This window comes from Mobula hypostoma, chromosome 23, assembly GCF_963921235.1.
Source record: "Mobula hypostoma chromosome 23, sMobHyp1.1, whole genome shotgun sequence".
Lineage (NCBI taxonomy): Eukaryota > Metazoa > Chordata > Chondrichthyes > Myliobatiformes > Myliobatidae > Mobula > Mobula hypostoma.
The window spans coordinates 17,870,948-17,891,309 of record NC_086119.1 but is presented as its reverse complement, the minus strand read 5'-3'; the positions used below and the strand labels follow the sequence as shown (position 1 = coordinate 17,891,309).

The 20,362-nt window shown below is 41.2% G+C and overlaps 2 protein-coding genes across 6 annotated transcripts in view; both read left to right on the top strand.

Moving 5' to 3' along the window:
- The window catches only part of LOC134336991 (nuclear pore membrane glycoprotein 210-like), a 146,805-nt gene extending 145,015 nt beyond the window's left edge, over positions 1–1,790 (top strand). The window contains exon 40 of the mRNA XM_063031734.1: positions 540–1,790. Coding sequence (XP_062887804.1) covers positions 540–613 — 74 coding nt within the window. The 3' untranslated portion in view covers positions 614–1,790. The remainder of the gene's footprint in view (positions 1–539) is intronic.
- Positions 1,791–9,448: 7,658 nt separating this feature from the next.
- Positions 9,449–20,362, top strand: part of tada2a (transcriptional adaptor 2A) — a 51,514-nt gene continuing 40,600 nt past the window's right edge. For 3 of the 5 annotated variants that reach the window (XM_063031101.1, XM_063031100.1, XM_063031105.1), the window contains exon 1: positions 9,449–9,637. In XM_063031101.1, the coding sequence (XP_062887171.1) occupies positions 9,613–9,637 (25 nt within the window). In that variant the 5' untranslated portion in view covers positions 9,449–9,612. Of the gene's footprint in view, positions 9,638–17,405; positions 17,528–20,362 lie in introns of all 5 variants that reach the window. The other 2 variants (XM_063031103.1, XM_063031102.1) reach the window with 2 other exon arrangements.

Genomic DNA, 20,362 nt, shown 5'->3' with positions numbered 1-20,362 from the left:
CCTGGTGTATCTCCTGTGCACCCTCCTCCATGCAATCACATCATTCCTGTAATGTTGCAACTCAAACAGTATCCAGCTTTGGATTAACCAATGTTTTTATAAAATTGAACAAAGACTTCCAAATACTCATACTCTATGCCTGGCTAATGAAGGCAAGCATCTTGTACACCATCTTTACCACCCTATCTACCTGTGCTGTCACCTTCAGGTACATTTGGACTTGTTCAGCAAAAATGGCAGATAATCCATAAGGTTAGCATTTGCATAGTCTTCTTGTACATACATTGTTGTTTTATTCTGAAGTAAAATGAAATTGTTGAGATCGTAATATGCTTTAAAAAAAGATCAACAGTTTAAGTGAAGAGAGAATTTTGGTTTACAGGAAGAAATAAAATAATATACAAATGTGCTGACCTAAATGAAATTCACCTGATCGTGTAATTGTCATTAAGTCAAACAGAATTAAAACCTGGTCTGTCAGAAAGTGTTATACCATATGAGATATCAAAGGTTTATTTTATATTTTCTCTGTAATTTAGGTTCCACTTCAACACCTCATTGTAATAATCCCCGAAGGCGATATCTGCAGTCTTGGCTTTGGAGTGTACGCTAACAAACACTCGTGGGAAGGCAGTGCAATTAGTTACTATCTGGCAGTGAGAATTACTTTTGTGAATATGACTGCATTTTGTCAGTGTGTTTAAAATACAAGCACATTTAATCTTGTCCCTATTAAGTAGTTTTATTTTTAGAAGCAGACAACTAAATTATGACTCTGACTGCATTTAAGACAGTTGTGTTAAAGATTTTAACTTCAGGTTATGATGAGACACACTATCATTTCACTTGAAATCCTAGAAATTATCTCTGCAATATGGTCTTCATTACCACTCAAAATTTGATGAATAACCTGCCTCGGAAGGGAACATGTGCTTTGTCAATATTTGGTGGCATAAATTAACATAATTACCATGAATATTGGGAGTGTAATTGGTGTGTGCTGTGGAGAATGTCATTTCTCACTTAAAAGAAAATCAGCAAGAGAAAAATTATACTTTTTTGGTTTATATTTATATCAAACTTCTAGGTGATGGTAAACAATCACCGTACCCTGTACAGAAACAGAATACTATCCACCTACTGCAAATTGTTGTTCATTGTTACATTTTACAAAGAGTTCTACGCTTAGCAAAAAAAAAAGTTTCTTCTTCTTCTCTCTATTCATAGTACTCCTTAGTTTATCTTAAGTTGATGGTTGGAAGCTGTATAATATAAATATTGCTGTCATGCTATCTTTTGTGTTGTTCCAGGATTGAATCTTGATTGTTGTACAAACACAAGAATGTTTTGTTGTTGTTGTTGTAGGTAATTTAACATTGAATGTCTATTTTAGATGTGTTAGTACTCAAAGGGACATTTACAGCATGTATCTTTACATTTAGACTTTGGAGTTTGTAACTGAAACTTCTGATTTTAGTTCTGTTTAATCCACTATAAATTGGGTGTAAAAAGTTAATTTTCATTTCTAATGCTTCAAACATACAATGAAGGAGATTTATGGTGTAAAGAGCAATTTAACAAGTATCTTTAACATATTGCTAAAAATAAACAGACCTCATCAAAAGATCAGTTTGAAAGAATAACGTTGTCTTTGACATGCCAAAATTATTCACTTGATCTTTCACTTCTGAATGTATTTTCCTACATTATTTTCCTCCCTGACTTAGCTGCAACAGACAAAAATATAAAGACTTTAAGGTTTTTTCCCCATATAGAATTACCAAGTTGGACCTCAGAAACATTAAAGTCATGTACTATTAAAGATAATTAGCAAAATATAAATATAAGTGATAAAACAGCCTTGACATTTTTCCTTGCCTTTTTTTATTTTTACCTCAAGTTGTGGTATCTTTGATGATGAATCTATTTTTCCATATGCCGCTCTTTAAATATGGCGGTGAGGTAGGCATTGTTTACATTTGATGTATTAAGATGCTACATTATGAGAGGGTGATTAGACATCTTGTCCTCAAGTAAACTTGCAAATCGGTTATTTTCCAACAGACTTTATTATTGAGTTTTTAAAAAACTAGTAAAAAATACACGGAATTTGTGTGAGACTTAGAGTCATGGAGGTATATAGCATGGAAAAAAGCCTTTTGGTTCAAATGTGCCCATGCCCACCAAAGTGTATATTCAAGCCAATCCCATGTCCCAGCACTTGAGCCATATCCCACTAAATTTCATATACCTGTCCATGTGCTTCTAACAGGTATTTGACTTACCTGCCTCAACCATTTCCTCTGGTAGCTTGTCCCTGTATCTACCACGCACTGTGTAAAGAAAGTTGTCTTTCAGGTTCTTATTAAACCTTTCACCTCTAACTTTAAAACTATGTTCTCTAGTTTTCAATTCCCCAAGCTTGGAAAAGGAACCCTAACCTTACTTACACCCCTTGTAATTTCATATTGATATTCTATGAGATGGCTGTCAGTCTCCTGCGCTCCAGGAGGGAAGGCCCAGCCTGTCTAACCTTTCCTGATAAACTCAGTCCCTCGAGACCTGGAAACATCCTTGTAATTTTTTTTGCTCTTTTCCAATTTAATCATGTCTTTCCTGTAACAGGATAACCAAAACTAAGCAGAATACTCAAAGTAAACAACAGGAATTCTGCAGATGCTGGAAATTCAAGCAACATACATCAAAGTTGCTGGTGAACGCAGCAGGCCAAGCAGCATCTATAGGAAGAGGCGCAGTCGACGTTTCAGGCCGAGACCCTTTGTCCTGACGAAGGGTCTCGGCCTGAAACGTTGACTGCGCCTCTTCCTATAGAATACTCAAAGTGTTGCCTTACCGATGTCTTGTACAGTAACAACGTAACCTCCCAACTCCTATATTCAATCCCCTGCCTGATGAAGACCAGCACGTCAAAAGCCTTCTTCACTGCCCTGTCTACCTGTGACTCCATTTTAATGGAACTATGCTTCAAGGTTTCTCTGTTCTACAACAGTACCCACTTATCCTCCTTTTCAATGTAGAAGTCTGATCTTGATACGTCCTTACAAAATATATATTTATCTATTTCATTTGTCATTTCACAGCCCACATACCCAGCTAATCAAGATCCAGCTGCAACTTTTAATACTCTTCTTCACCATCTCCGGCACCACCTATATTTATGTCATCTGCAAACTAATACTTATTCTTTATACATTATCCAAATTGTTGATGTAGGTGACATAGAACAGTGGGCCCAACCAGACCCTGGGACACACCACTAGTCGCAGACCACCAGACTGAGAAACATCCTTCCATCATCAACCTCTGTTTCCTTCCATCCTGCCAATTTGTAACCAGTTTTCTAGCTCTCCTTGGATGTCATGTGATTTGATCTTGCACAGCAGCCTACCATACTGAACTTTTATCAAAAGCATTACTGAAATCAACATATACTATGTCGACTGACCTCCCTTCATTACTCCCCCCCCCATCACTTCATCAAAAAGATGATTAAAATTTATGACAAGATTTCCCATGCACAAAGCCACACAGGCTACCAATAATCAAATCCTGCCCTGTATATCTTATCCTTCAGAACGCTTTCCAGCTGCCTTCTTTTTCTTGACCAGAGTTGCAATATTCCATGACATCGAGAGTTCCCAACTCCTCGCAGCTTTGCTTTCGACTTTAATGATGGGAACATGTAGTCCTTGAACTCTTGCTATCTCTCTTTTAAAACCTCTCACTGGCCTGAGGTCCCTGTACACACAAACAATCTAACCCAATCAACCTTTGAAAGCTCCTGTCTAATGCTGTCAAAATTCACCTCACCCTAATTCTGAACTCAAACCCCTGCGAACCAGTTCTGACCCTTTCTATAACTATTTTAAAACTAACAGAACGATGGTCACTCGTCCCAAAGTGACAAAAAAGACAACACCCACTCCTCTTTTCCCTTCTATCTTGCCTAAAGCAGGTGTATCTCGGAACATTAAGCTGCCACTCCTGTCCTACCCTTAACCATGTTTCTCTAATGGCTATAACATGCCAATCCTCCGTAGGTATCCATGCCTTAAATTCACCCCTTACCTGTCAGACTTACCTGCATTGAAGTAAATGCAATTTAATCACTGCTCATCATGATCCTTCCTTTTCTGCCTCTTCAATTTACTTCCACTGTATTTTCTGTTACTATCCTGCCTCTCAATTGCCATGCTTCTGCTTAGGATCCAACCCTTCTTGCCAATCTCATTTCAATCCTCCCTAGTTGTAATACAAAGTTTCTGGAATTCAAGTACCAAGAGATTTGTGTAAACCCAGAACAATTTGAAATGGATTTCACTTTCTATTTTGAAGTACCTTCATAAATGTAAAGTCATTCTGATGACTTATCACTGCCATATGGTTCTGAATGGTGCTGGTGGGCACTTGCAGCAAATAGGAGAGTGTCAAATTTCTTTCAAAATATTGCAGAATTGTCCTTCACAAGCAAAGCGATTCACATTTGTCATTTCTATTAAAAAATTGTTCAGCAACTTAAATATCTTTTCTGCAATAAATCCCATAAGTTTAGATAGATGTGCTTAAAAGTGACATTAAAATATAAGTTCTTATTCTGTAGCAAATGTTATTTATTTGTCTATCGATAAGCTTTCTATGTTAACATTCTGACGAATGATTTTCAGCTATGAACTTGTAGAAGCAATCACACACAAAGCAAAAAGAATTAGAATCAGCACGGAACCAGATTGCTTGCTCTGTATCTTCGAGGACATTATTTTAATGTCCTTTAAGATAGAGACCAAAAATCTGCGCATGTACCATTAACTAGAATAATTCATGGTTTCAAAAGCAGTATTTGCTGATTCACTGTTAAATTGAGTAGCTCATGTTGTTGGTATGTTGTTTAATTATGAATTAATTTCATAATAAAATTTACACTGCCCATTGCTTCTTCATAGCACTCTCCAGTTCACATGTGTACTGAGATATCTAACTGTATACTGTACCTCAAACACATTTTCTGGAATGATTTTCATGAACGATGAATTTGGCAGTAAAGTTTTGCAGATCATCTACTACAGAGATGATAGTACTGCAGCCTTGGAAAACAAATTGGATAATTTTGTTTCCTAGTGGGAATCTACAAAGGGAAAGTGTTTCAAATATTCCGGCATGGCCAACTGACAATCTTTTGACCAATTAAAGACCTGTCATTATACACAACTGAATTTTGGCCATTTCCTTGTCAGCAAAGGATCAGTGAATTGGTGGGGATGGGGAAGAGATGGAAGTTTTAAAATTGAAAAACTAAATCCAAAAGTTATCCAAGGTAATGTTTCTAAACGCAAACACGAGAAAATCTGCAGATGCTGGAAATTCAAGCAACACACAAAAAATGCTTGGCCTGCTGTGTTCCACCAGCATTTTTAATGTTTCTAAAAATCTGTTATAACCAGCAGATGGCAATCTACTCCCAGCAACAGAAAGCAAACAAGAAATAGAATCCTCAAAATATTTGTTTAATTTCAGATCGTCAGTTCCAGGATTTTTTTAAGATAATTTTTGTAAGGCTTGTGAGCAAACATGCTCTTCTTTTGAGAGGTTTATGAATATTTCTTTTTTTCCAAATACCGTTTTGGAATGGGAGAGGAATATGGAGGTCTTAATAAGTGAGGTGTTTGCAAGAATCATTACAGTCCACTGTATAACACAGAGATTATACCGATTGCACCCTTCAAGGCGATAGAGCTGTGTTTTCCGGCGCAATCTGATCATTGCTGTTAAGGATATGCCTGCTTAAAACTTAAAATTATAGTAAATGTATGATGTAGAAGAAGCCCATTTGGCCCATCTTTGTTAACGCCAGTACAAAGGAATTAACTCCCACCTTCCTGCACTAGGTCAAATCCCAGCTCTTCACTAAATGCGACAAGTGTCTGGCACTATCACAGTTCAGGACAGTGAGTTCCAGGCTGCCAACATCCTCTGAGTAAAATACTCGTTCCACCATTCCTTTCTAATCCTTTGACAATTATAATAAATCTATTTCCTGGGGAGCACATCCTTCCCTTTTGCTTTGTATAGGGTTCATACAGTCTAATATCTTCTAAACAACTTCTGTTTCAAAAAAATCTTTCTTCAAAGGTAAATTTCTTCTGCTCTGGCAAAGTCCTTATAAATATCTTATGTATTCTTTCCAGTGTACTATACTAGCACCTTTCCATAACGTGATGACCAGAACTGTATACAGTTCTCAAGCTGTGGTAATGTAATCAATGGCTGCATACTCTCCTCTGTATTGTTTGTATTAAGCTTATGCTGAATTTATCAGGAAGAATACAGGAATAAGAGACTAGGCTGTGGAGGCTGTCAGATTAAAGCGACACTGTATATGGATTTTATTCTCAGACTCACTGCCGAACTGCAGATTGATTAGAACCTCCAACCAGTTTGACCTAACCAGAGAATATGGCCTCATCCTTGCTGACCTTGGGCCAGAGCTAGTCTCAGCAAGATTGAGACCATATTCCCTAGCATCTGGCCTGACCAATCCTCCTTCCTTTCACTATTAGGTTTAACAATCTGAAGGGGTTGGGAATTTGCTTCACAGGAGCCAGGGTGCCTGGCAAGGATTGGTTAGAGCAGACACCCAATGTGAAACAGAAGTTCAATGTGGGAGTAGGTGTTAGATATTCTCAGTGTTGCTGTACATGACACAGTATAGCCATTACCCATGGAAGACACTTGAGCCATTTTTTCTTTTCAACTGAAGATCCAGAACGAGTTACATCCATCTGATCGTGTTGTACAGATCTTCAGGGAAAGGGTGGATAAACATACTCAATGATGTAACCATCCTTTGTGTGTGGCTGCATCAAGCTGTTGTAGACACGGAGTGGGCAGGAACCAGCTGTCACTTTGTGCTGAGGTTCTGCTTGTCCTGGGGTTGTAAAGGATGGACTTGTTCTCGGTGCCATGCAGTGTTCCATTCCACTGAACCTTGCTCCACTATATTTTTTGGTAGAGAAACACCTTTGACCATTAAACTCCGAGGTTCAGGGCCCTTCTTAGCATTCTCAAGCACTTCACAGATGTATTAAAGAGGGAACATGAGTGGTGTTGATAAGAGAATGTATTGAAAAGATGGTACAGTGAATACATAAAGACTTCAAAAATTCAATGTAGATTTATTATCTAAGTACATATATGTCACCATATACAACCCTGAGATCCATTTCTTGCAGACATATTCAATACCTGTAACTCCATAACAGAATAATAACCATAATAGAATCAATTAAAGACCACACCAACATGGGTGTTCAACCAGTGTGCACAAGACAACAAACTGAAAATACAAAAAGAAACAATAATAAATAAATAATAAATATCGAGATGATGAGATGAAGGGTCTTTGAAAGTGAGTCCATAGGTTGTGGGAACATTTCAATGATGGAGCAAGTGAAGTTGAGTGAAATTATCCTCTTCAGTTAAGAGCCTGATGGTTGAGGGGTAATAACCATTCCTGAACCCAGTGGTGTGAGACCTAAGATTCCTGTACAGTACCTTCATCTTGATGGCAGCAGTGAGAAGAGAGCATGTCCTGGGTGGTGGGGTCCCTGATGATGAATGCTGCTTTCCTGTTAAAATGTTTTGTGTAGATGTGCTCAGTGGTGGGGAGGGCTTTACCCTTGATGGAATGAGCTGTATCCACTACTTCTTGTAGGATTTTCTGTGCAAGGGCAGTGGTGTTTCCATACCAGGCTGTATGAGTATTGATTGTGGATATTGCATATAATGTATATTTTGAAATATTAAAAAAATTAATGATTTGGCTTATAAATACTTTTGATTCCATATTAATTTGATCTGCAACCTTTAAGGATCAATTCCTTCACATCATTCAGTATCCTACTATTATATGGTCTCTTCCTTTGTTGCACTTTACCAAAAGCATTCAGTTCAAGTTAATTATCATAGGCATACATACACAAGCTATAAATGGCATGAAAGTTTAATTGTTTGGAGCAACAGCAAAGAACATTATATGACCAGGATAAATGCAAGTTATCATAAATTACAAGCAACGTATGTGCAAAATAAACAAAACCTGTGCAAGATTGAAGGGGGAAAACACATATGCTGCAAGGTACTGTTAAGGCTTTTAGTTCAGTTTAAGAACCTGACTGCAGTGGGGAAGAAGCTGTTGTTGAATCTTAAGGCGTGGGTCTTCAAGCTTTTGAGTCTCCTGCTTGTTGGGAGTATCGCTAGGCATGGGGGGGGGAGGGGGGAGACTTGCAATTCATAGTTCAAGATGAACAGTTTGTTGCAAGCGAATATCTGTCATTTAAACCCATTAAGCAGGAAAATACGACAATTGCATTTATTTCTCCAACTTCATCTCTTCAAGAAATAGATCCTCTGCTCAGAATTGTCAAGTGGTTTCTTTGGCAATGCAGCATACAAAAGTTCAGTTGGTCTGGCAGAGCATATCGAGGAATTAAATAATACTACATGAACAAAATAAGCATGACGACATTTGCGACATGTTTGTTATGAGAAATATTCACCTGCAATAATCATTTACCCAACTGTCTGCCTACATTCTTAGTTGCTCATGTTAAACCTGAACTCCAGTACAACACTTAAGCGATAAAACAGAAAGTTGCTGGAAACAACAAATCAGCCAGCATCTGAGCTCAACGAAGAATCTTCGAACCGAAACGTTAGCTGTTTTTTTGCTCCCCCCCAAATAAAAAGCTGTCTAATCCGATGCGTGTTTCTAGCGTTTCTGTTTCTATTTGCACAAACCCAGGCACAAGAATAACGTGGAAAACACGCAAATTGCACCAGAGATCAAAATTGAACCGAAATTGTAAAACAACAGGTTTACTAAATATCCCACGTGTTATCCTCTATTAACATTCCTCAAAGTTATTCTTTCTTTTCAATTTTTTTGTGGGATCTCGATAATTTACCATAATCTATCTTTCTTGTTTAATCCTTCAAAACGTCTTTTCGTAATACTTACTCATCCAATGCTAGCGCATCATTTACCAAGTACTACATATATAACTAAGAATATTTATGAGAAAAAACAATTATGCTTTGGATAAGGTACAATTGCGCAAATAAAATTCTTGTTTCAAAAATTAAAATAAATCCAGGAAGTGAAAGCTATGCATGCCTCTTTACCTACTCAATTTATATTTCAATAATTAAAGTCACATACAGTACAAATAAGCAACAGCTTTAAACTCTAAATTCCATAAACATTCAGCCACTCATACCAACGCTGGGTCTCATTGCAAAAGTTTTAAAATTTGCGCAAAAAATACGTCATAATTGAGGGCGGGTGCAACTGCGGCATCTCTATTTCTGATCGGTTACGCGTGTGTCAATCATCCTGATTGACAGAGCAGACATTTTGCGGGCGGGCCGTAGAACATATGTGTAAAATTCAAAATGGCGATGCGGAGGGGAAAGTGGTTTGGCCCAGTAGCGGCAAAGCGGGTTTTCTGAAGGAGAGCTGCGGCAGCGGATTTTGTCTGATCGTTTCACAGTGCTTGCTGCCGTCTTGCGTCCAGAATTGACGGAAGTTTGCGAAACATGGACCGGCTGGCGCCATTTGGCAGTGAGTAAACTTCCCTGTAACCCCCCCCCTCGCCCCCCAACGACCTGGTGGGGGGAAGCCGCAGACCTGTGTCCGGAACGGAGGAGGGTGCTGGCGGCTGAGGCGCCGGGCGTTCCGCTCTCACCCCAATGCCAGTTAAGCTTAGTTTCATTGGATGGGGTTGGTGTGGGTGAGGGAACTCTGCTAATAGATTCCCAACTCCTCCCTCCCTACTATAAATCACCCCCCCCCCCAAAAGTACCAGGGAGATCAGGCAGGAAAATAAAAAATCGAGACCAGAAATCAGATTAACTGTCATCTTGAATGGCAGACGGACCTTGTGCCCTAATCTTTATCCCACGTGTTATCTTCTTGTAAATTAATGAAATTCACCTGAAATACAGGTGATTTTTTTTTCCTGATTTTAGTTTATTGTCACATGGACTAAGATACAGTGGCAAATGTCTTGCATTCTAGTTTATACAGTTCAAAACATTACACAGTACAATTAGTTTGAATAAGGTAAAACAACAACGTGTACTTGAAAAGTTCAGGGCAAATAAACAATAGTGCAGGGCAAATTGGCATGGGTAAGAAGAATATTTGTGTTTTGATCTTTTTGATTTCCAACATGACACTTCCATGCTATCATTGGGTAAATAGATCAATATCCCACTGAAACAGTGGATGTCTAAATATTCAGGTATTTTATAGAGTCCCTTCATTCAGTTAGAGGGCTACTTGGTATTTGCATGAGAAATTCTTTTAAGTCTCGAGGCCCTTTAAAATGAAAAAGGATTGTACTGTAAATATGTGCAGTCTTTTATATTGTCATGATTTTTTAATTGGTTTACTATTGTCATAATGTATTAAAGTACATTGTCCATACAGATCCATTTCATTACAATTAGTGCATTGACGTAGAGTCGTAGAGTCAGAACACTACAGCACAGGAACAGACCCTTTGGCTTTTCTCATCCATGTCGAACTATTATTCTGCCTAGTCCCATCAACCTGCACCTGGACCATAGACCTCCAAATTCTCTCCATCCCCCCCCCCACCCACATGTAACTATCCAAATTTCTCTTAGATGTTTAAATTAACCCCACATCCACCATTTGTGCTGACAGTTCGTTCCAGACTCTCAACACCCTCTGAACTAAGACGTTCCAATCATGTTCCGCTTAAACATTTCACCTTTCCCCCTTAACCCATGACCTCTGGTTTGAGTCCCACCAAACACCAGCGGAAAAAATCCTGCTTGAATTTACCTTGTCTATATCCGTCATGGAAATGAATACCAATGAATTGATCCACTTGACTGGAAATAGGAGTGTGTGGGCCATGGCAGTCAAACTGGGCACGGCACCTGATGATGATGATATCCCTTATGGTTTTGTATACTTCTATCAAATCCCTCCCATCCTCCTATGCTCCAGGGTATAAAGTCCCAACCCTTATATCCTTTCCCAGTAATTCAAGTCCTGACAACATCCTTGCAAGTTTTCTCTGCACTCTTTCAATATTTCATCTTTCCTGTAGGTAAGCAGCCAGAACTGGACACGATACTCCAAATTAGGCTTCGCCAATGTCTTGTACAACTTCAACATAACATCCCAACTCATGCACTCAATACTTATGAAGGCCAATGTGTCAAAAACTCTACTTATGCTGCTGCTTAGAAGGAATTATGGATTTATATTGCCAGAAGCCCCTGTTCTACTGCATCCCTCAGTGCCCTATCCTTTAACATGCAAGTCCTCCCTTGGTTTGTCTTCCCAAAGTGCAACATCTCACACTTGTCTGCGTTAAATTTCATCTGCCATTTTCAGCTCATTTTTTCAGCTGGTCCAGATCCCACTGCGAGCTTTGATAGCCATTCTCGCTGTCCTAATCTTGGTTTCATTTGTAAATTTTCTAATCCACATGTTTTGGATGAACATTACCATTCAGATCGGTGATATAGATGACAAACACCAACAGACGCAGCTCCAACCTTTGCTGCACACTGCTAGTCACAGGCCACCAGTCAGAGGCAACCATCTACAAACAAACTATGGCTTCTCTCACAAAGCCAGTGTGTAATCTAATTTACTACTTCATCCTGAAGTAAGTGATTGAACCTTCCTGACCAACCTCCCTTGCAGGTCCTTGTCAAAGGCCTTGCTGAAGTCCATGTAGACAACATTCACTGCCTCGCCTTCATCAATTTTTCTGGCAAGACCATACGATATGCCATTTGGTCCAGGTCGTCAATTTTTCTGGCAAGACCATACGATATGCCATTTGGTCCATAGTGTCTGCTCCATCATTTCATCATGTCTGATCCAATTTTCCTCCCAGTCCCAATCTCCTGCCTTCTCAAATCCCTTCATGTCCTGACCAATCAAGACCCCATCAACCTCTGCCTTAAGTATACGTAAAGACTTTACCTCCACAGCTGCTTGTGGCAAAGAATTCTACAGATTCACCACTCTCTGGCTAAAGAAATTCCTCCTCATCTCAGTTCTAAAAGGATGCCCCTCTAGTCCTAGACTCTTCCACCATAGGTACCATCCTCTCCACATCTGCTCTATCAAGGGCTTTCACCATTTGATAGGTTTAAATAAGGTCACCCCTCATTCTTCTGAATTCTAGTGAATACAGGCCCAGAGCCATCAAACGCTCTTCATATAACTAGTCATTTAATCCCGGAATCATTTTTTGTGAACCTCCTTTGAAACTTCTCTCGTTTCAGCACACCCTTCCTAAGATAAGGGGACCAAACCTGCTCACAGTACTGCAAGAGAGCTTCATCAGTGCTTTATAAAGTTTCAACATTACATCCTTCCTTTTATATTCTAGTCCTCTTGAAATGAATGCTAACATTGTATTTGCCTTCCTCACCACAGACTCAACCTGCAAATTAACCTTTAGGGAATCCTGCACAAGGACTCCCAAGTCCCTTTGCACCTGTTTCTGTATTTTCTCTCCATTTAGAAAAAAGTCAGCCCTTTCATTTCTTCTACCAAAGTGCATGACTATACACTTCCTGACACTGTATTCCATCTGCCATTTCTTTGCCCATTCTCCTAATCTTTCTAAGTCCTTCTGTAGCCTGTCTACTTCTACCTACCTACCTACCTCTCCACCTATCTTCATATGTCTGCAAACTGCAGAGTCAGCAATTCCATCATCTAAATTATTGACATATACGCAAAAAGAATCGGTCCCAACACAGGCAACATACATCAAAGTTGCTGGTGAACGCAGCAGGCCAAGCAGCATCTATAGGAAGAGGCGCAGTCGACGTTTCAGGCCGAGACCCTTCGTCAGGACTAACTGAAGGAAGAGTGAGTAAGGGATTTGAGAGGGGGAGGGGGAGATGCACAATGATAGGAGAAGACAGGAGGGGGAGGGATAGAGCCGAGAGCTGGACAGGTGATAGGCAAAAGGGGATACGAGAGGATCATGGGACAGGAGGCCTAGGGAGAAAGACGGCGGGGGGGGGGGTGACCCAGAGGATGGGCAAGAGGTATATTCAGAGGGACAGAGGGAGAAAAAGGAGAGTGAGAGAAAGAATGTGTGCATAAAAACGAGTAACAGCTGGGGTACGAGGGGGAGGTGGGGCCTAGCGGAAGTTAGAGAAGTCAATGTTCATGCCATCAGGTTGGAGGCTACCCAGATGGAATATAAAGTGTTGTTCCTCCAACCTGAGTGTGGCTTCATCTTTACAGTAGAGGAGGCCGTGGATAGACATGTCAGAATGGGAATGGGATGTGGAATTAAAATGTGTGGCCACTGGGAGATCCTGCTTTCTCTGGCGGACAGAGCGTAGATGTTCAGCAAAGCGGTCTCCCAGTGTGCGTCGGGTCTCACCAATATATAAAAGGCCACATCGGGAGCACCGGACGCAGTATATCACCCCAGTCGACTCACAGGTGAAGTGATGCCTCACCTGGAAGGACTGTTTGGGGCCCTGAATGGTGGTAAGGGAGGAAGTGTAAGGGCATGTGTAGCACTTGTTCCGCTTACACGGATAAGTGCCAGGAGGGAGATCAGTGGGGTGGGATGGGGGGGACGAATGGACAAGGGAGTTGTGTAGGGAGCGATCCCTGCGGAATGCAGAGAGAGGGGGGGAGGGAAAGATGTGCTTAGTGGTGGGATCCCGTTGGAGGTGGCGGAAGTTACGGAGAATAATATGTTGGACCCGGAGGCTGGTGGGGTGGTAGGTGAGGACCAGGGGAACCCTATTCCTAGTGGGGTGGTGGGAGGATGGAGTGAGAGCAGATGTACGTGAAATGGAGGAGATGCGTTTAAGAGCAGAGTTGATAGTGGAGGAAGGGAAGCCCCTTTCTTTAAAAAATGAAGACATCTCCCTCGTCCTAGAATGAAAAGCCTCATCCTGAGAGCAGATGCGGCGGAGACGGAGGAATTGCGAGAAGGGGATGGCGTTTTTGCAAGAGACAGGGTGAGAAGAGGAATAGTCCAGATAGCTGTGAGAGTCAGTAGGCTTATAGTAGATATCAGTGGATAAGCTGTCTCCAGAGACAGAGACAGAAAGATCTAGAAAGGGGAGGGAGGTGTCAGAAATAGACCAGGTAAACTTGAGGGCAGGGTGAAAGTTGGAGGCAAAGTTAATAAAGTCAACGAGTTCTGCATGCGTGCAGGAAGCAGCGCCAATGCAGTCGTCGATATAGCGAAGGAAAAGTGGGGGACAGATACCAGAATAGGCACGGAACATAGATTGTTCCACAAACCCAACAAAAAGGCAGGCATAGCTAGGACCCATACGGGTGCCCATAGCTACACCTTTAGTTTGGAGGAAATGGGAGGAGCAAAAGGAGAAATTATTAAGAGTAAGGACTAATTCCGCTAGACGGAGCAGAGTGGTGGTAGAGGGGAACTGATTAGGTCTGGAATCCAAAAAGAAGCGTAGAGCTTTGAGACCTTCCTGATGGGGGATGGAAGTATATAAGGACTGGACATCCCAACACAGACCCCTGTGGAACACCACTAGTCAACAGCAGCCAGTCAGAAAAGGCTCCCTTTATTCCCACTCTTGGCCTGCTGCCTATCCACGCTAAAAGCTTTCCTGCAATACCGTGGGCTCATAGCTTATTAAGCAGCCTCAAGCGTGGCACCTCGTCAAAGGCCTGAAAATCCAAGTACACAACAACCAATTCTCCTTTGTCTATCTTGCTCGTTATTTCTTCAAAGAATTCCAACAGATTCGTCAGGCTAGATTTTCCTTTGAGGAAACTAAGCTGACTGCTGCCCATTATGATCCTCCCAAGTACCTTGAGGTCCGACTAACTGGCCTAATGTTTCCTTTCTTCTGCCTTTCTCCCTTCTTGAAGAGTGGAGTGACATTTGCAATTTTCCAGTCTTTCAGAACCATTCTAGTGATTCTTGAAATCTGTACTAATGGCTCCACGATCTCTTCAGCCATCACTTTTAGAACTCCAGGGTGTACTCCATCTGGTCCTGGTGACTTATCTACCTTCAGACCTTTCGGTTTCCCCAAGAACCTTCTCTCTAGTTATGGTAATTTCACACACTTCATGCTCTCTGACACCTGAACTTCCATCTTACTGCTCGTGTCTTCCACAGTGAAGGCTGATGCAAAATACTGATTCAGTTCTTCCACTGTCTCATTGTTCCCCTTTACCACCTCTTCAGCATTGTTTTCCAGCAGTCCAATAATCCACTTTGGCCTTTCTTTTACACTTTGTTTATGATCACTTGCCCGAAGGGTTCTTTTACCTTAAGCTCTCTAATCAATTCCAGTTCATTGCTCAACACCCAATCCAGAATAGCTGATCCCCTAGTAGGCTCATCCAGAAGCTGCTCTGAAAAGCCATCTCACTGGCATTCTAGAAATCCCCTCTCTTGGAATCCAGCACCAACCTGATTTTCCCAATCTACCTGCATACTGAAATCCTCCATGACTGTTAATCCCCCGTTGGCCTTTTCGCATGCATTTTCTATCTCCTGTTGTCATTTGTAGACTACATCCTTACTACCATTTGGGAGTCTGTATACAACTCCCATCAGGGTGTTTTTACCCTTGGAGTTCCTTAACTCTATCCATAATGATTCAACACCTTCCAACCCCTATCTCACCTCTTTCTAATGATTTGATTTAATTTTTTTTATCAACAGAGCAATGCTACCCCCTCTGCCTTTCTGCACATCCTTTTGATACAGTGTGTACTCTTGGATATTAAGCTCCCAGCTATAATCTTCCTTCAGCCATTATTCAGTGGTGCCTACATCATACATGCCAATCTGCAAATGAGGTTCATCTACTTTATTTCATACGTTGCACACATTCAGATATAACACCTTCAGTCTTGTATTCATCCTTTTCGATTTTGTCCGCCTTTTACGTTGCAGCTCATCCTGTTGACAGCAATTTTGCTCCATCAACAGCTTCTCCTCACTACACATTGCCTTTGTTTGTAAACCAGCTACCTCATCTTCAGCACTATCATCCGCCTTTCTTCCGATACTTCTCGCATTGAAGTATACATAGCTGAAGACACTAATCACACCATGCTCAACTTTATGATTCCTAACTTTGTCTGAGGTCTTAACAACATCTGCCTCCACAATCTCTCCGCTAACTGTTCTGGCACTCTGATTCCCATCCCGCTACAACTCTAGTTTAAACCCCACCATGCAGCATTAACAAACATTCCCACTAGGATATTAGTCCCCCTCTGGTTCCACTCCCACCTTCCCTGGAAGAAAGCTCAATGATCCAAAAACCTTATGCTCTCCCTCCTACACCAATCCCTTGGCCACATATTAAACTGTATAATCTTCCTACTTCTGGTCTCAGTAGCACGTGGCACAGGTAGTAATCCTGAGATCACAACCCTGGAGGTCCTGACCTTTAACTTAGCACCTAACTCCCATCAATTCCCTTCTCAGAACCTCTTCACTCATCCTACTCATGCCATTGGTTCCTACATGGACCACCACCTCTGGCTGTTCCCCCTTCCACTTAAGAATGGAGGGCTTGATCCAAGATGTCCTAGACCTTGGCACCCAGGAGGCAACATACCATCTAGGAATCTCATAGAACCTCCCGTCTGTTCCTCTATCTAACAAATCCCCCATCACCACAACATGCCTTTTCTCTTCCCCACCCCCCCCACCACCACTTCCAAGTCATTAAGCTGGACTCTCTGCCAGAGACCCAACCACTGTGCCTTTCCCCTGATAGGTCAACTCCCTCAACAGTATCCAAAATGATATATAGTGCCAATAAAAAAGTACTTCCCCCCCCCCCCACCAGAAGTTTTCATGCCATTGTTTTACAACATTGAATCACAATAGATTTAATTTGGCTTTTTCTTAAAAAAAAACACTGATCAACAGAAGAAGACTCTTCGTATCAAAGTGAAAACAAATTGGTCGAAATTTATTTCAATTATTAAACACAATAATTACTCACCCCCTTCATGTGAGTATTTAGTAAATGCACCTTTGGCAGCTATTATAGCCTTGAATCTGTGCATAGGCCTCTATCAGCTTTGCACATCTGGACACTGCAATTTTTCACCGTTCTTCTTTTCAAAATGCTCAAGCTCTGTTAGATTGTATGGGTATAGTGAGTGTACAGCCCTTTTCAAATCCAGCCACGAATTCTCAATTGGATTGAGGTCTGGACTCTGACTTAGCCAGTCCAGGACATTAACTTTGTTGTTTTTAAACCATCCTGTGTAGCTTTGGCTTTGTGCTTATTGTCATTGTCTTGCTGGAAAATAGATCTTCTCCCAGGTCACCATTCTCTTGCAGACTGTATCAGGATTTCCCTGTATTTTGCTGCATTCATTTTATCCTCTACCTTCACAAGCCTTCCAGGGCCTGCTGCGGTGAATGATCTCCACAGCATGATGCAGCCACCACCATGCTTCACGGTAGGAATGGTGTGTTTTTGATGATGTGCAGTGTCTGGCTTACTAGTCTGATGGCCAGAAAGCTCAATTTTGTTTTCATCAGACCATAGAACCTTCTTTCAGCTGACATTAGAGTCTCTCTTTGCCACTCTCCCATAAAGCTGCGACTGGTGAAGCACCTATGCAACAGTTTTTGTATGCACATGTAAACTTAAATTTGCCGGAATAAATAATCACACCACGCACAAGTCTTTACTTCAGCTTTTCACCTGTTTATTTGTTTGAACTCAGCTGGTGAGAAAAACTCAGAGCCTGAACATCAGAGAGACAGGTCTCTCTGGCCGCTCGAAATGAGCTTTCTGTCTAACACTCAGAAACATGACATTTTATAGAACTGGCGAAGCAAAGAACAGTCAGTTTCATGGATATTCCCACCAAATCAGTTACAACAAAACTTAATTACCAAGATAAGAGAGTACACTAAATCACGGGTTTTAATTACAGACAAATTCTTGCCTTATCAGTAAAACTTGAATAGACAAAGGCAGGAACATAGATCAATATGTGAACTCATAAGACATGATGTATGCAGCATGTGTGAATGCAGCCCACAGATCATTCTCAAAGGGACAGCTGTGAGCTGTTAATCTAAACAAACTGAAGGCAGTTTTCTTTTCAGTCAAGGACAGTCTCTCCAACTTTTCACAGAACAGAACATACACAAGCTGGCACCTAATTTTAACCCGCTATTTAACAGAATCAGAGAATCATTTCTTACTTCCCCAACACTCTTAAACTTCATCACACAGTCACTCCCATCTCAGCCACTGAAGCTTGTAACTGCTCCAGAGTTGTCAGGTCTCTTGGTGGCCTCCCTCACTAGTCCCCTTCTTGCACGGTCACTCAGTTTTTGAGGACTGCCTGCTCAGGGCAGATTTATAGCTGTACCATATTCTTTCACTTCTTGGATCCATTTCCTGACTTGTGCTTTTCAATAACCTTTTCATGGAGTTGCCTGGAGTGTACTTTAGTCGTCATAGTGTAAGTTTTGCCAGGATACTGACTCACCAGCAGTTAGATCTTCCAGATTCTGGTGTATTTTTACTACAATTAATTGCAACACCTTGGCAGCACGCAGTTGATCCCCATTTAACTAATAATGTGACTTCTAAAACCAATTGGCTGCATAAGTGATGATTTGGTGTGTCATATTAAAGGGGGTGAATACTAATGCAATCAATTATTTTGTTTATATTTGTAATTAATTTAAATCACTGTGTAGAGATCTGTTTTCATTTTGACACGAAAGTCTTTTTCTGTTGATCAGTGCCCAAAAAAAGCCAAATTAAATCCACTGTGATTCAGTGCTGTAAAAATAAACATGATAAGTTCCAAAGGGTGTAAATACTTTTTAATAGCACCTTTTGTTGAGGGGGATAGCCACAGGGTACTCTGCACTGGTTCCTTATCCCCTTTCCCGTTCCTGACTGTCAGTCAGTTTCCTGTGTCCTGCACCTTGGGTGTAACTACCTCTCTATATGTCCTATAAACCCTTCAGCTTACTGAATGATCCAGAGTTCTCCAGTTCCAGCTCGATCTCCTTAATGCAGCTGGATGTACTTTTTGTAGTTGTAGTCATAAGGGACACTGGAGATCTCCCTGCCTTCCCACATCCCACAAGAGAAGCATTCAATTATCCCGCCTGGCATTTCTGCTGTCCTAACTGAGCAGATATAAAGAAGGGAATGGAAAAACCTAGAGCTATTCTTTTCTTTGCTTTCTCTGACTGAAACCTCAAAGTCACCACTCTTGACTATGGCCACTATGCTTGCCCCTGCCCTCCTTTAATTTGCTCTTGTTAATCAATCCCAAACATGGATTAGTCGTTGGTCAAAGCTCTATTTCGCTGTTATGACTCACTGCTCTCTTTCCTACTCGGGCTGTGGGTCTGAGTGAAATTCCCTCCTCTCAAAAGTTCCGATATCCAGATTGGTTGCTGGTCAAAGCTCTATTTCTTCCTTGAAGGTCTTGTAACTTCCTCAAAAAGCTCTATAAGATTGGCTCTTCACACACAAAACCATGTTGACTCCCTAATCCAGTGGTCCCCAACCTCTGGGCCGCGGACCGCTACATTGCCGCAAAGAATGCAGTGGTGCAGCGGTATCCGGAACGCACCCAGCACATCTTTAAGAAAAAAGCCGAAATAAACAAGCTAATTAATTAGGTGCTGCCCAATCCCTACCTGGGCCAACATTTATGTGCCAGGCGGCACCTAATTAATTAGCTTGTTTATTTCGGTTTTTTTCTTAAAGATGTGTCAGGTGCGTTCTGGCTACCGCTGCATTCTTCGCGGTAGTGTATCGGTCCACGGCCCGGAGGTTGGAGACCACTGCCCTAATCAGTTCATGTCTATCCAAGTACATATATATCCGGTCCCTTAGAATACTTTCCAATAACTTTCCCACTACTGACATCAGGCTCACCAGCCTATAATTTCCTGGTTTATTTTTAGAGCCTTAAACAACAGAACAACATTAGCTATTCTCCAATCCTCTGGCACTTCACTATGACTAAGGATGTTTTAAATACCTCCGCAGGGCCCCTGCAATTTCTGCACTAGCACGGAACACTTTGTCAGGCCCTAGGGATTAATTCACCCTAATTTGCCTCTCTGTAATTTGTATATGGCCCACTGCTGTTTTGCCTGATTTCTATAAACTCCGTATCCATCTCCCAAGTAAATACAAGGTATCCACTTAAGGTCTCCCCCATCTCTTTCTGCTCCATGCATAGATGACCACTTTGATGTTCAAGAGGAGCAATTTTGTCTTTTGCTATCCTTTTTCTCTTAAAATA